Raw genomic sequence first — 16,398 nt, 5'->3', positions numbered from 1 at the left:
GAAACCGGGCCTGGGGGGGGGGCGCGGCTTTCTAAAAGAAGGGAATGCGAAAGGAGGGCGGGGGGGATACAATAAAGGGGGAAAGAATCGAAGGCCGCCCCGTTTTAGAATACTTTTATTCTGTTCAGCCGCGTAAAAGAGAAGGATCACTCCCTTTTTAGAATGTTTTTATTCTTTTCAGGTGTATTTTTAAAAAAGAAAAGAATCGAGGGCAGCGCCCTTTTAGAATGTTTTTGTTCTCTGCATCTGCATAAAAAGGGGGAAAGAATCGAAGGCCGCCCCGTTTTAGAATATTTTTTACTCTATGGAGGTGAATAAAAAGGGGGAAAGAATCGAAGGCCGCCCCGTTTTAGAATATTTTTATTCTATGGAGGTGAATAAAAAGGGGGAAAGAATTGAAGGCCGCCCCGTTTTACAATATTTTTTACTCTATGGAGGTGAATAAAAAGGGGGAAAGAATCGGAAGGCAGCCCCGTTTTACAATTTTTTTTACTCTATGGAGGTGAATAAAAAGGGGGGAAATATCGAAGGCCGCCCCATTTTAGAATATTTTTATTCTATGGAGGTGAATAAAAAGGGGGAAAGAATCAAAGGCAGCCCCATTCTGGAGTAGTTTTATTCTGTTCAGGTGCGTAAAAGAGAAGAATCAAAAGCACTACCTTTTTAGAATATTTTATTCTTTTGAGATGCATCTTAAAAAAAAGAATCGAGGGCAGCACCATTTTAGAATGTTTTTTATTCTCTGCATCTTGTGTAAAAAGGAAAAGAATTGAAGGCAGTCCCGTTTTAGAATGTTTTTATTCTATGGAGATGCATAAAGAAGGAAAAGAATCACAGGCAGTGCTGTTTTCCAATGTTTTTATTCTATCTTCCTGTTAAAAAAACATTCAAAGAACATTCAGGGTGGCTGACGGTTACGAAATCCATACAAAATAGTGAAAACGGGTGGGGAGTGTTACATAGGATGAATGTTGCTTTTAACCAAAATGTTAAGGGAAGAATATAAATGATTGAGAAGCAGTAAAGCAGAAGGTGCATAGAGCAAAATGGGAACCTGAAAGGGTGTTTTAAAAGTAAACACAGATAAATGTCAGCAACATGAGGGACATTAGAAGGGACAGTTATTGGTAAAATTGCTGGAGTTCTACAACTAGTAGGCAGTAACCTATTCCCAAGAACTAGATACTTCACGGAATTTGAAGGGTGATTCCCTTACAAGAACTATATACATAAAATTATTTTACCGTATTTACTTAAATGGAAATGTAAAATGAACCCCACGTTTTCCTGCTGGCCACGCCTAGGGGGGTGGGAATCTGATCTTTGAGTAAATACATTGCCTTTGTTTTCTAATGTGGTGTAACCTCTGAAAGACAGGCAAGAAATTGCATAAATTGGCTCTGGAAGTTCAACACTCACAGGGCTGATTCATGTTGCTTCCTGTGAAGTGGTAAATAACCTTCAGTAACCTATTGTACAGGATGTGCATTTCACTGTCTAGGCTCCAGAGAGTGTAGTCTGAACAGTCAGCCAGTGTGGTTAAAGTGTTGGGGGAGAAATAAAGAGACCTAGGTTCAAATTCCTGTTTGCCATGAAAGGGCAGAGGTGACCTTGGCCAGGTATTCTGTCTTACCTTGGAGGAAGGCAAAACCAAAATGCATTTTAAATACATGCAAATCTGGATTTAGGTGGAGGAAGTTGATGTGCAAGGTCCTGCCTTTTAAGAGCATGTGGCTTTTCTCCTTGTATGATCTGCAGCTTCACAAGTTTGTCTTGAGAACGTCTGGTGCTACATTAGTTAGCAACTACCAGTTTATTCCTCAAATATGGCAATACTATAGGTCAGCGATTCCCAACATTGTCTTACATGTGGATAGCTTAGGCATTTTGTGAGTGATGGTGCCACCACAAAATGGCTGCCATCGGGTGGGGCCAGTTGCAAAATGGCTACTGCAAAGGTGTTGGGAGGTTCCACATACTAATTTGATTTAGTTCTAGTCTGCCTCTCACTGAAACTCAAGTTGGATTACAGCATGAGAATACATCGCAATAAGACAGTACAATACAGGCTAAAGACAGTGGGGGAAAAACCTCTTAGATTACAGTATATTGGAAAAGTACAGTGTACAGCATAGTATTTACTATTAACAATGTAAGGATTTTTTGAGGCGGATGTTTCTGGCTGGAATTTGGGGAAGAGTATCTTCTACACTGTGGCTATTGGCCAATTTCATTGAAGGTGACTTGCGTTTACCTGCCCGTTTGCTGTTACCTTCACCACCCCTTCGAGCTGGCTGAGTGCCATTGGCTGGGGGAGGGATGGGGAGGAGGGGAATGAGGGGAAATGAAAAATGGGACAAAGAAGAGTGATGGGACAAAATAGGGGGAGAAGCTTGAAAAGGGATAAGCAAGGACTACATTTGGTGTTGGAAGGAAGTGGGTGACATGGCACCCTTGGACACCTCATTGGGGGCTGTTGCTGTAGATTGTCTTATATGGTACTTAAAACATTGTAAAGGGAGACAAAAACATTTTAAAATCTTGGTTTTTGCTAATTATTTTGGAAGAGAAAACACTACAAGAGTATTTTTCCATTGGAAAGATTAATTTCTCAAGGAAAAAAAAATGGGGGAATAATCCTGTCTCCTAAATTCAGCATGGATTGTCTTATTCCAGCCTTTCACATCTCGAGTCTTAAGAAAAAATGGATGATTGCAACAAAAGCTGATAGTTTTGTTAGCTCATAAATCACTGGAAGTAAAGCAGTCCCTTCATTTGTCCATAAAGGTCTCTCCCTGCAAGCTTTTAAAGATTTCAGTTTGCAGTTCAAACCTGTACATTGCATTGTGGCTAGCAACTGTTCCTAGTTAAAAAAAACCCTACTGTTATTTTCAGCAAATCCCTCATTTGTCTGTGGTAGAGTGAAGGCTCCTTTTATAATTTGGGGAATATAATTTAACATATGCTGGGAATTCCTCATAGTTCTTTAATAACATAACTGATTTATGCGCTAATAGCTGCTGCTGACCTTTTAAGCTACCTGAGTAAATGGAACAAATTTCTTTCAGATGCGGTATTCCAGACAAACTAACTATCCTGATTGGGATGACAAGCAGTGTTTGGAACACAAAACAGCCAGCAAGCACCATCGCAGAAAAAGAACATCACACAGCAGTGCACATGAGAGCAAGCGCTGCAAATATAATCATGACGAAACCTATGACAGGTCAGTAAACTGTTCCCTTGGTAAGAATGGTTTTGCACTACAGTTAGTCTCTGTTTCATTATCTTAGGGGGCAACATAACTTTGATGTATGAACTTTTTATTCAGTAGTTAAAATCAATGGTTGTATTCTCCTCCTCCCCCTCCAGTCTTTATTCAGATGCCGATGCCTTCCATGAAGATGAAAGAGATCATCATGAACGGCGCTATGTAGAAGAATACCGGAACAACTACAGTCAGCTGTCTGAAACAAAGCATCAGTGCAGAGACCACGAGAATGGCTATCACAACCACAGTAGCAAGTCATCCGGCCATAGCGTCCAAAGCAGTCACAAAAGAAAACACAGAACTCACCATGACAAATCTGATCGTCAGTCGCACACGGTATGAAAGAATTAGAGTTCTTTGAATGTTAATATATTAACCTCATCTCAAAAACTACCCAAAAGTGAAGGGAGTTGGGGATGTGTTGCAGCTAAGAATTACAAACTCTTTCTGTTAAATCTTGTTTTTCTGCAATGAGGACACTGTTTAGACAAATGTTTTCTGGCATCATTAGTGCTATTTGCTTATGAGACAGTATTCCACTGGTCTTTTTTAAACATATACCCAAATAACACATTGTTTGTAAAGGTGTATCAGGTTTCACATGAAGAATGGTTTCCTGTTAGGCAAATTCCGTGAAATTGATGGCTACAAATTACATTTTAAAAATGGGCTTTTTAAGACTAATTGGGTCTTATTGAACCATGTAAAGATGAAGTGGAATAAATGCCTCTTAAACAAATACTTCCAAGAATCAGATGTTTGCTATTTACTAGATAAGTATGTTCTCTGTTAAACTGAAAAGACAGTTGTAGCAATCCAGCGAAGGGCGATCATGTATGGAAGGTGGCTTCTGTGCAGCGATCTTCCCAATTCTGCCATGGGGTTGCTGCTCTGGTGGTGGGGATTGCATGCTCAGTGTTGTCAGCACTATCGGATCACTGCTTAGACAAAACAGGAGCGGAGAGGAGTTACACAACTCTGCTCACAACTTCCTACAGTCTAGCTGGCAATTGCCATGGGCAGAACTGATAGTGCTGATTATCTTCAGAGTAGGGGGGGAGAGCCTCCAGAAAGTAGAATGGCTGCAGTGTTCTTGGCATTGGGTGGCATATATGTAATGCAGGCATATCTTCAACTGATGGCTATATGCAATAAAGGAGGGAGGTTTTGCGAATCCAGGCATGACTCACATAGGACCTTGCATTTAATTACATGCATGGTAGAAGATTTACTTGATTATTGAAATTTTTTACTTACCATTAAGGTTACGTAATAGGTTAGTAAAATTTTATTGCTTGCAATGTAACAGCTTTAGACTGATAAATATTTTATATGCAAGTTTAAAATCTTTTAGCGAACCATATATTTTTTAAAAAGCGTTTATGTTGTGTGTTGTTAACCTTGCCAGTTGAAGTACATTATCTGAAAATCTGTTCCTTGCCATGTTTTTTTCCCGTAACCTAAACTATGTGCCCTGTGAAATTCTGGGGAATTTGAAATTGTTCCTGCCAACCGTTTGTGGCCTGGCGCGTATCTGAATTCCTGAATATCTCCCTGCTGAATGAATTTCGTATTCTGCCCTGAATTCACTCGGGTTTATTGATTGGCTGGATGATCTTGGTGCCGCGCACTTGCCGTTACCAGAGGAGTCATCGAAGGAAAAGATCGAGGAGTGTAGAGGATGATGAGGAGGGTCACCTGATCTGTCAGAGTGGAGACGTACTAAGTGCAAGATGTATAGAATATTTTTCAAAACTTATTCACTTTTCAGCTAGAATAATTACTTTTAGTTAAATTCAGGACACTTTGGAAGTCCTTTTCTTTCTTTGGCTTTTGTTATGTTGTTTGGTTTTTTTTCTGGGGGGAACATTATTTTAATACTATGATTAAATTTTAATCAAATTCCTACACAGTAAACAAAACTAGTCTAGATTGAGATAGCCATAACTTGTCTTGAAGCGTTGTCCAATTAAATATTTTAAAGATATCTAGTTACTTTTTACATGGCGCCACAGCTTAGAACATAATATGGTGTATTGAATAATGAAATTATGTCATTTCCTGTATAACTAATTTTCCCTCCCTGCTTTTAGATGAAATTGTTGCTACTCTGGGGGAAGGTGCTTTTGGAAAAGTTGTGGAGTGCATAGATCACAAAATGTAAGTTAAAAATTATTAAGTTATCTAAGTTGTTGTTGTTAAACTTATTTTTGTAAATACTTGCATTGGTCTCCGCATCTTGAATTATAAATACTTGCAGTGGTCTCTGCATCTTGAATTATAAATACTTGCAATGGTCTCTGCATCTAGAATTATAAATACTTGCAGTGGTCTCTGCATCTTGAATTATATACACTTTTGTTTCTGCTTTGAAACTATTGTGATTGATGCCCACATGTCTCTCATGTCATCCTTAAGATCCTTCCATAAAACTACACCTCCTTTGTGAACCCTCTGACATCCTCTTATACCTCATACCCAACTTGAAACAGGCCTTGATTTACATCAGTACATTTATCCAGATGAACCTCCTCTAACGTTTCTTCCGCCTTCTATTTCCTCCTACTGATGTCTCACTTGTGTCAAAATTTAGATAATATATAGCAGTTCTCAGAAAAGAGAGCTGCCCTTTTAGAAAGCATGTGTATATTGTAGTAGAATACATATCACCAGTGTTTTATCTGTTTTCTTCTTCCAAGCTGTGTTGAAGCAGTCACTTGTTTTGATTTAGACCCTAGACCAGGGTTTTGGGGCAGATAAGTTGCTGTTTCCTTGCAATAAGAGTAAAAAAAATATTAGCATCTTAATTACATTAATGAAGGTATTGTCTTTCTCTCTTTTTTAGAGGAAATAAGCATGTAGCGGTAAAAATAGTAAAAAATGTTGATAGATATTCTGAAGCCGCTCGATCAGAAATACAAGTGTTGGAGCATTTGAAAGCATCAGATCCTTACAGTAAATAGTAAGTATGCTATAATGAACGTTTTTTAAAAGGTCTTGTTTGTAATGTGGCAGCATTTAGTAGGAAACATTATTATGTACAGCATCTCATGCTTCTCTTTTGTATGGTCTCAAATTGCAGCCGCTGTGTCCAGATGTTGGAATGGTTTGAACATCATGGCCACGTCTGCCTTGTTTTTGAACTGCTGGGCCTTAGCACTTATGACTTCATTAAAGAAAACAGCTTTCTGCCCTTCAGTATGGACCACATTAGACGGATGGCATATCAGATTTGCAGATCTGTAAACTGTAAGTATACAGAGCACACTTGGCTCCTTTCAGTTTCTCAGGTTTCCTAGGCAGTTTAAGAAGAAAAGTATAACTAGTAGAAATATGTGTGTGTCCTCCCATTACATCTGCATGTTCCGGTATTAAAAGCCCCATAAAGAAATTTTGGGCTTCCAGAAGTCATGCAAGCTTTGACTATGGGCCTGTATTTGATAACTGTTTTAAAACTAGTTGTTGACTTTTCTTTGCAGTTTTGCATTCCAACAAACTAACTCATACGGATTTGAAACCTGAAAACATACTGTTTGTAAAGTCAGACTACACAGAGCGGTATAATCACAAACTGGTAAGTCTAGGCTTTTACATTTATAAGCAGCTTTCTGTGTCAATTTTGTTTGTTATTGCTCAGATACTCAGGAATATGTTGCTTGTTTCAGAAACGGGATGAACGCACACTAAAAAATCCTGACATCAAAGTTGTGGATTTTGGCAGTGCAACTTACGATGATGAACATCATAGCACTCTTGTGTCTACAAGGCATTACCGAGCTCCAGAAGTAATTTTGGGTGAGTTGTGAAGCCTTCCCCTTTATCGAGCAAGTGGTTGTATTCGGTACAGTGTGTCCTTTTAAAAGGAAGCTCCTAAGTAGTTGCACTCCTGGAATTATTTTATATTACTGCTGCTTATATTTAGCTTTGCATTTTGTAACTTCATTGTGGTGGTGTTTGGTTTATTAATCGTCCTATCCCAGCTTACATGTTCTGGACTTGCAAGTTAGAAGTGGTGTTGGTGGCTGATTTGTGGCGAGGTAATTCAGTTGTCAAAACATGGTCATACAAAGCAGTTCTATTCCAGATCAGTGGGGCCTTACCCTGAGATATGAAATTCTGGTTTTTAAAAATGTATTTTAAATTCTTTCCCCTGTAGCCTTGGGATGGTCCCAGCCATGTGACGTATGGAGTATCGGTTGCATTCTCATCGAGTATTACCTTGGATTCACAATATTTCCGGTATGTAACTATAAAAACATTGACTATAGGAGAGATGGGAAGATGTGATTGGACTTCGTGATACTGTTTACTGTTACTACTACTAGAAACTTAGTTGTACGAAGTGATCTTGATATAGAATGTTCTGTTTCTCATTAAGCATGATTTCAGATATCACTCCTTATATTTCCTTCATTATTCATAATTGGTATGTTTTGTATGATGCATTATTTGCTTCCCATTTGAATTGTAATGTGAAAAAAATCCAGCCGGATGGAGCTTCAGGTTAGATGAATTGATCAAGAAATTGCATTATGCCCTTGGTTACTTATTTGCTTAGAGACTCACAACCAGTGTGTGAAGCCCTGGGCTGCAGTTCTGCATGAGGGTCTTAACCACCTCTCTGCTGACAGTTCCATATCTTGTATTTAAAGCTGAGTGAATTCTCAGGCCCCAAAAAACAGACGATGTCTTATAGGGGGAAGGGGGAGAAATTCACTGAATTTGTGCACTATTTTGTGTTCTTAGACGCATGACAGTAAAGAGCATCTAGCAATGATGCAGAAGATATTGGGGCCATTACCGGTTCACATGATTCAGAAAACCAGGTAAACACAAATGCTTTTTGCAAAATATATATATATAAATAAATAAATAATCCAGTGCTATCTCCTCATAAGCACAATGGTCTTATCGATAGCTGCCCATGGAACTCTGTGCTATGTGGAGATGCAGGAAACAGAAATCTCAGCCAGATTTATTTTCTATAGTTATCCAAGGAAAAAAGTGCTACAGACAGGAGCCGAAGTGCCTTCGGTCTGCTTGCTTTTTTAGATATTGTCGCTGAAACTGAATTATTCAGGAGGTCAGAATATAAATCATATAAGAAAGCTGGCTGATGATGAAACCGACTGATCATTTCTTTCCCTGCCTTTGGCTTACTTTTTTTTTAAGGGTCCCCCCCCCCCCCCACGTGCCTCAGCAGTGAGTCTCCTCTGTATTCAGTTCTCCGGATGATTGTTTTATACTGACCCTTCTCATTTACACTGCTTAATGCTGCTGCTTCACTATAACTATCCTCAGTGCAGAAATACTGGTCTAATCAGTCATCATTTTCTCTAAGAACATTCTGTGGAGCTGATTCTGATTGGTGGCAGCAATTGTGCATTTCATGTGTGCACACATGCGCCACCCTCGATAAGTCTGTAATATCCAAATTCTGTGTTCTCAGTGACTGCCTGCCCCCAGAGCAAAAATCCCCCAAAACGCTCCTTAATGTTACCTGATTGATCTGATGGTGCCAACAGTCTTTGTTGTTTTTCACAGGTTTGATCATTTTAATGGGTTGGTAAGCTAGAGGACTTCTCATGGGCTGTTTTACGTAACTGAAACATGGTTCTTTGTATCACTCTACTAGTAAAGTGAGTTGCCACATTATAATTAGTAGGGCAAAGAAAATGAGTCATTCTTAAGGCAAAAATCACAGGTTTCCACCTTCCCACTTGAGAGACTCAGGAGTGCACCATGGGTATTGCTCTTGAAGCCTAGCAGAGCACACACACGCGCCTTGGTCCAAATTTTAGTTGCTAGTTCCCTCTTCCCCAGACCATTTAAGGTTCGCTGGGGGGGGGGTCGTCATCTTTAAGGCATGTGTAACATGAAGCATGTGTTTTTGAAGTCCAGTTTCAACCAGTACATATGGCATAGGAAAGAATGGCTTCAGAGGAATACATTTTCCTTCTGGGGCTCCCTGATTCCTTGTAGCTCCTCTTAATTTTTAAAATGATTTTTAATTCTCTGTGTAATTAGATAATGAGACATAGGTTTTGGCAAGGTTAAATGATTTTCTTGTTGTCCATTGTTAGTGGAACCTTGTTTCATTGTGTTCAAGAGGAAACTGGATTAATCAGGACATCTGATTGTACTGCTTCCTGCCTAGCCAGAGGCAGAGTTTTTACACTCTTCAGCTTAGTAGAGGGCTGCTTCTATGATAATTTCTGGATGCAGTTACACAATTCATAAATGCCTGTGCAGATCTAGTATTGGATTCTGGAAAGTAGTCACTGTGGTGCTGCCTCTGTTCCCTGCCTTTGAGGGACAGCTGTTCTTTTGTGCAGGCTGAATTAGTATTTCAGGGTGGGAATAAAGTGGTTATAGCATAGTGATTTTGTAAATTGTGCATGTAGCAAAGCTCTTGCAAATACATATTTATAGTATGTGAGTAAGCTTGGCAACCTGTCCAGTGTACTACTAGAGAAGTAGATGATGTGAGCAGTTTCATCCTGAATTCTAATTTTCCCCACCACCAGGAAACGCAAGTACTTCCACCATGACAAGCTGGATTGGGATGAGCAGAGTTCTGCTGGAAGATACGTTTCACGGCGCTGTAAACCACTGAAGGTAAGAGGATTCTGTACGCTGATGTGGTAGTTTCAAGTGTCTCCCGCCTTGCTTGTTCGGCATCTGGGGATGTTCATTTCTCTTCCTTTCTCTCATTTTAGGAATTCATGCAGTGCCACGATTCTGATCACGAAAACCTATTTGATCTCATACAAAAAATGTTGAAGTATGATCCTGCTAAACGAATTCCCCTTTCAGAAGCTCTGAAGCATCCTTTCTTTACCTCGCTAAAGGAATTGTAACATAGCTATAATTCTGTAGACGTTATTAAAGACTGTGTCAGTCAAAGCAAATTTGATTTAAATATTTTGTATATTAGAGCTGTAAATCTGTTTTGTATTGTATTGTTGAACCAAGGTGTTGAAATAAAAGAAGTTTTAACACACTTTCTCTTTATGATTAACAAAGAGTTTCAGGTGCTCTCCTTCTCCAGTTGAGCAATACAGCATAGAATTCTGCCCCACCCTTCATCATCAATATATCTGATTCTCAGCAATGATAGGCAGAACCTCTCTCCTGGTTGTGTTTGCCCAAACCAATTTGAGAAAACACACAAAGCAGTTCTGTAGAATAGAAGACCAAAAAATAATTTATTAATAAAGGAAGAGTACATATCTCAAGGTTTTGGAACCCTGAATACCCAACAGACTCTTCAAGTGTTACAAAGGGTGACATAGGATCTTATACTCAGGATGATGCACACAAGTTGAACAAGATTATTGGTTCCATCAAACATCAGCACTCTGACCTAACAGGTCTCTGATTGGCAGAAAACCTTTTAGGCTGGGCTTTCCCAAGTAAAGTTTGTTCTTTTAGCTGAACAATGTTACTTTTAGAATTTTACAGTCTAAGAGAAAGAATCTGTATAGCTGATATGGTTTACAAAGTTGCCATTGTTCTTTGTTTAGCCAGAGACATGCACAGTTATAGCTGGCCTGCTAAGGCCATAAGCCTCAGCAAAAATAGCAAGTTAACATTTTGTTCTTTCAGCATTTTATCTTCCCAGCATGCAGCCAAACAGTCACAAATCAACCATGGAAGTGCTAAGTGCACCCACCAAGTCAAACTTGTTAGTCAGTGGCAGAGTATAAAGTGTTTCATGAACTCTGCATACAGCAGCATGGCCATGAGTAGATGCTTAGAACTGTAGGTTGGAGCCATGGACAGACAGCATTGCAGAAAACTCTGAAGTCTAAAATACTGTGGGAGGTTAAAACCTTCAAATGAATGTTCCAGCCCCTGTAGCTTGTAAGAACCACTAGCCTTCTGGGGCTAAGAAGCCACAGTGTCCTTGGGGGTGATGGGCCTGTGGAGGACTGGGGGGGGGGGGCTTACTACCATCTGACTTAAAACTCAGGCCTGGCCATTTCCTGCTTTTCCAGCAGTAGCCACCCTCCGAAAGCAGCTGTGTAGAGTTTCAGGATAGGATCTGGGATGCCCAGGTTCAAACTTCTCACTGCCATGGGAGCTCATTGAGTTAGGTCCAGTCACATACTTTCCAACTAAACAAGACAGCCCATGCACGTTCAATGAGCAGCTCCTGTTCATAGTCCCATCTCCCCCCTTTCCTCTTCAGGTGACTACTGCACAAGAGGGGTGGCTTTCCCCCATCATTGTAAAATGGGGAGATGAGAATGTGAGAAGTTGGCAGGGAGGAAGCGGAAAGAACAAGGCAGGAGCAGCCATTAGTGGGGGGACCTGTGAACCACTTTCAGAGGCTTCATGCCCCACTTTTGGATCCTGACCCACAGATTGACAAACTGTAGGGCACTCGACTGCTTTGCCCTTCAACTAGTAGGCTCAATCAACTGGCCACTGGGGTTGGGTTTGAGACTTTGGGAAGCTGGCTGTGCCCAGGCTTACCCTAGAACAGTGATGGCGAACCTGTTAGAGACCGAGTTCCCAAACTGCAACCCAAAACCCACTTATTTATCACAAAGTGCCAACACGGCAATTTAACCTGAATACTGAGGTTTTACTTTAGAAAAAACAACTCCTACATTAACTTAAAATGATCCAAACGAAGGAAAGCAATCCCAAATGCTTTCATTTACTTAAAATTATTTGGCAGAGAATTCGACACTTTAATGATGGTCTGGGGCGATGGCACACGTGCCCACAGAGAGGGCTCTAAGTGCCACCTCTGGCACCTGTGCCATAGGTTCACCACCACTGCCCTAGAAGACAAGAAGCCGAATCTTGGTGCCAATTCAGCATAAAGCGGACCGCTTTACATTTTAGAAGTGAAGTATTTTAAACGTGGTTACGTGAAGCACTATCATTCCCACCAGTGCTTCTAAAATGGAGGTAGTTTAATGCATGTTGTTCTAATATGTGCAGGGTATCAAATGAGTGATGTGTGACTGGCATACTACAGCTCCTGCAATCCTAAAGTGTAAAGGTTATTTCTCTCCTCCCCTAACTATACAGCTTCTCCAGATCCTTTCCATTGCTTTTGGGCAGATGTAGCCTGGCTGTATGCCAAGTTACTGGTGCATATCCAAGCAAAGGAAAACAGCTCACATGCCTTCCCAAAGCTCAAGCCAGGGATGCTGGTGGGCTCCATGGTCCTTGCCAGTGTTCCCTCTAAGCTGAGTGTGAGCTAGCCCACTGTCTTTTAGCCTCCCACTCACATTTTTGCCTTAGCTCAGAAAGGATGGCTCCAGAGCAAAGTAACTTACGCAGCAGCCAAATCACTTGCTCACAACTTTAATGCCAGTAGCTCACAAAGTAGAATTTTTGCTCACAGGACTCCCAACACTTAGGGAGCGTTGGTCCTTGCCAGGGTCAGGTGAGTCTTTTGCCCCCTAGGGCTTCTGATTATCCATCGGAGAGCTCATTGGCTGTGCAGTTCTGGCAACAGCTGCCACCACAAGTATGTGTTCTGTAGCACTGTGTGCATATGCAAGAAGATATTTTGAAACGAGTTTTAAAAGCTGCCTGAAATTCTGGTTACTATTATGTTTTAACACTGTTCCCTAACACTTTGTGCCAATTTTGCTTCCTGTGACTGATTTTTGTTGCATCCTCCTTTGTATGTCAGAATTACAAAGTCGCCTGCAAGCTCAAAAAGGTTGGGGTCCCCTGGGTTAATTTTTCTCATCCTTCTTATAAAGACTTTGGGCAACATACCCAGATCCTCCTGCTAGGCCACACCTACATGGTGAAGCCTGGATTCACCCAGTCGCCTTCAGTGGAGTGTGGATCTGAAGCTAGGTTTTCCTGCACCTGATCTTTCAGTTACACAGCAGCAGCTCACCCAATTGCAGGGAAACATGCAACCATGGTAACGTACTTGCTGCTGAAAAACCTAATGAGGTCTAGATTCAGGTGGGTAGCTGTGAACAGTTTGTTCTAATGAGGTCTAGTCTAAAGACAGCCACTCAGAACAGCAGCTCTCAAAAGTTTAGCCACTGCAAGGTCACCTTTGGTGAGTTTTTCCAAAGACTGAAGCCATCTCTCCACTGCCAGCTCCTGCTATGTACTTAAATGGCCCTTTGCACAGTATGCTTGGCGAGCACTGGATGCTTGTCCTCTACTAACCTTAAAAGCTGTTCAAATGTTGTCTGGCCTACAAGGACTGGTTTCAGAGTGTGGCAAATGAGGGCCCTGATCCAGACTAAGTATCACCCAATTGCAAAGGCCATTACACTGGAGACAGCCAGAAACATCCTTATTGCTCGATAACGTCAGTAGAGCGGGGAAAGAACATTAGAGGCTTCTCATCCTTAAGACATAAGAACATAAGAGATGCCAATGTTGGATCAGGCCAGTGGCCCATCCAGTCCAACACTCTGTGTCACACAGTGGCCAAAAATACCAGGTGCCATCAGGTGGTCCACCAGCGGGGCCAGCACTTCAGAAACCCTCCCACTGTTCCTCCCCCCCCCCCCCAAGCACCAAGAAGACAGGGCATCACTTGCCCCACACTGAGAGTCCCTATCTATATATAGGTTCAGGTGCTCTCCCTGGCAATGGTACTCATTTAATGGCTTACAGAGTCTAGGCCCTGTGCACCCCACCAAACGCAGATGAGGTATAGCTATCAATAACCCTTTTCAGTACCAGAGCACCTTTTTGGCCATAGGGGTGCTGCTACTGCTTCTCTTTCTATTATGGGGATGGTTATGTGCGCACCTGCAGCAGGGAGCTTGCAGGCCAAGCACCAAGAACACACAATGAGAATGCACACTTTGGAGGTCTCCAGAACTCAAGATGGATGTTAGAAAATGGTTCCCTGCGTTAAAAGATGTGTTCCAAGTCGAACACCGGTGCTTGCATTGCTCCCATGCCTCTTTTACTTCAGCATTAAGTCTCCCAGGCAATGGGATCAGATAGAGTCACAGAATCACAGCGTGGGAAGGGGCCGTACAGGCCAGCTGGTCCAACCCCCTTGCCCACTGCACAGTGAGAGTGGGAATGCTTCTGTGTGCAGAAGACACAGTGCCTAAAAACATCTGGCCTCTTAGAAGAAACAAAAGAAGTTCCATTGGAACAAGAGACGTCATGAAAGTAGACTGGTATCTCACTTTGAAACAAGCTCAAGCCGATCCCACGAAAGCACGTGAAATGGAGCCGGTGCCTGCCACGGTGCTGTTGTGTTTCTTCAGAGCTGGAAGGCAACAGGAGGACCAGGGCTGAAGGGCTGCTGGGTTGTGCTGGCCTCGCCATGCTGCCTGTGGCTGTCGGGAATCTGAAGGGTGAATGTTGGGTTCTATTCACCTTTGGAGGCTCTTGGCCAGTGGCTGCTCACGGGAGTAGTTGCTGGCTTCTTTGACCGCTCCCCCCACCCCCCAACAATGGAGACGAGGAGGAGGACTGGGTTACCTTGATCCAATTCGCTGCAAACTTGGGGCGGGGTAGCAGCTGACAATAGGCAGCATTATAGCTCCTGCATTTTCAGTGTCATGTGGCTGAAAAAAACAGCCACTCCAGCCTTTGACATACGCCCCTCCCCAAATAATGGAGCCTGTGCCTTCTTGCACACTCTCTACCACGAGGTCTAGCACCTCGGCCTCCCACTGCCTGGAAGAGATTCTGTTGGCTCTGGAGGGAGAAAGGGAAGTGAAACCTTTACCACCCCACTGTGACCAGCTTGCTCAAGGCCCTGCCGTTTACTTGTCCCTCCAGCACTGGCTGATTTCCCCCCCTGCCCCCCTAAAGCGGGGCAGATGCAACACTGGGAAGTAGTCGGGATCACTAGTCCACCTGTGCCTTGGATCTCGAGTCGTGACTGTCTCCCACCAACACAGGCAATTCCCGTTAACACAAGTGGACTCCCCCTCACCTCCCACCTACCACCTGGTGCTGTACAGGCAGGACAGGGTTACCCCAAAACATCAGGCGAGAGAAGCGCCGAAAATTGCTCCCCACCCCATTAAGTCAAACAAAGTGAAGCCCAGTTTTTTTCTTTGCTGAATTTAACTCCTAGGACTACTTTCCGGATGCTTCGTCAACCACATTCCAGCAGCCAGTGCTTTCCACATGTCATCTTTAACCCTTATTTGGCTACGGAACCTTCAGTTTCCACTTTGTTTCCATTAAAAGGAGAAGACTGCTGCTCCATTAAACCGGCAGAGTTCCCATGGGCCTTAAGTGGGCTGAAATCTGGGGGGGAGGGAAGGACTTCAGGACCTGATAAAAGCTATTCTGAAGCAAGCCCAATTTAATCATCTTCGGCAATATGAACAAGAAGCTTTTAAAAGGATTAATACATTGTGTATGTGCAGTGCTTTGACCATCAAAAGGGGCAAGTCTTTTACTTCTTTAATCTCATTTTGCAGACAAAACCATTCATGACTAAATTAAAACTGCAAGAATATCAGAACCAGGAAGCTGAGGGCAAATGAACTGCTGTAGTAGTACTCTTAAGGGGCTGATAATGCTAAAAACCCATTCTCCCCCCACCCTGCCCCACAAAACCACACATAGGGCCTCTTGACTTTGGATACTTGGAACGGTTTAATTTGCAAACAGAATTTGTATAAACAAATTCACCCCCCCACCCCACCCCCAATCATGTCTACTTGTAAACTTTATAGAAAACCCAGGGATAAAATGAATTCAAACTGTGGAAGGCCTTAAATTATGTTACAGTAGAAAATACAGGAGGTAGAATGTAACTGAAAAGATAATGCAATGTTAGGATCAAAATTTATAGCTCCTGTAAGCTACCAACACATGGTTTTTAAAAAACCTAAATTCAGTGTTCTCTAATAACCGTAGAAAACACAAAGTAAATTTTGCCATGAAAGCCCTGATATCATGCTTGATATAGGGAGGTAGGATGCAAGAATCAGAAGGACACGAGAGACATGACATTTTATCTACAGCTCCTGTTTGCTTTACTGTCGACAGTTTTGACAATTTAGTCACCTTCTTCCGTTTCGGATTCCGATTCTGAAAGAGAAAAGGTATGCCCGTGAGTGCGACCTTGTGCAGCAGCAGTGTAATGACCCTATTACGGCTGGAGTGATTCTGTTTACCTTCCTCGGCGTTCTTGAGCCACT

The 16,398-nt window shown here is 42.1% G+C and overlaps 2 protein-coding genes across 2 annotated transcripts in view; one reads left to right on the top strand and one right to left on the bottom strand.

Moving 5' to 3' along the window:
* CLK1 (CDC like kinase 1) overlaps window positions 1-10,274 on the top strand; it is an 11,184-nt gene extending 910 nt beyond the window's left edge. The window contains exons 2-13 of the mRNA XM_015408683.1: window positions 3,069-3,226; window positions 3,373-3,607; window positions 4,916-5,006; window positions 5,365-5,431; window positions 6,117-6,233; window positions 6,354-6,520; window positions 6,751-6,845; window positions 6,937-7,066; window positions 7,428-7,510; window positions 8,018-8,097; window positions 9,799-9,889; window positions 9,991-10,274. Coding sequence (XP_015264169.1) covers window positions 3,069-3,226; window positions 3,373-3,607; window positions 4,916-5,006; window positions 5,365-5,431; window positions 6,117-6,233; window positions 6,354-6,520; window positions 6,751-6,845; window positions 6,937-7,066; window positions 7,428-7,510; window positions 8,018-8,097; window positions 9,799-9,889; window positions 9,991-10,131 — 1,455 coding nt within the window. The 3' untranslated portion in view covers window positions 10,132-10,274. The remainder of the gene's footprint in view (window positions 1-3,068; window positions 3,227-3,372; window positions 3,608-4,915; window positions 5,007-5,364; window positions 5,432-6,116; window positions 6,234-6,353; window positions 6,521-6,750; window positions 6,846-6,936; window positions 7,067-7,427; window positions 7,511-8,017; window positions 8,098-9,798; window positions 9,890-9,990) is intronic.
* A 5,335-nt stretch (window positions 10,275-15,609) lies between these two features.
* Window positions 15,610-16,398, bottom strand: part of BZW1 (basic leucine zipper and W2 domains 1) — a 21,195-nt gene continuing 20,406 nt past the window's right edge. Inside the window, exons 12-13 of the mRNA XM_015408673.1 lie at window positions 16,375-16,396; window positions 15,610-16,288 (exon numbers count right to left, since the gene is read on the bottom strand). Coding sequence (XP_015264159.1) covers window positions 16,257-16,288; window positions 16,375-16,396 — 54 coding nt within the window. The 3' untranslated portion in view covers window positions 15,610-16,256. The remainder of the gene's footprint in view (window positions 16,289-16,374; window positions 16,397-16,398) is intronic.

This window comes from Gekko japonicus, unplaced genomic scaffold, assembly GCF_001447785.1.
Source record: "Gekko japonicus isolate JY-2015 unplaced genomic scaffold, Gekko_japonicus_V1.1 scaffold2090, whole genome shotgun sequence".
Lineage (NCBI taxonomy): Eukaryota > Metazoa > Chordata > Lepidosauria > Squamata > Gekkonidae > Gekko > Gekko japonicus.
Note: the sequence above shows the minus strand (reverse complement) of the source record. Positions and strands in the feature narration are given on the sequence as shown.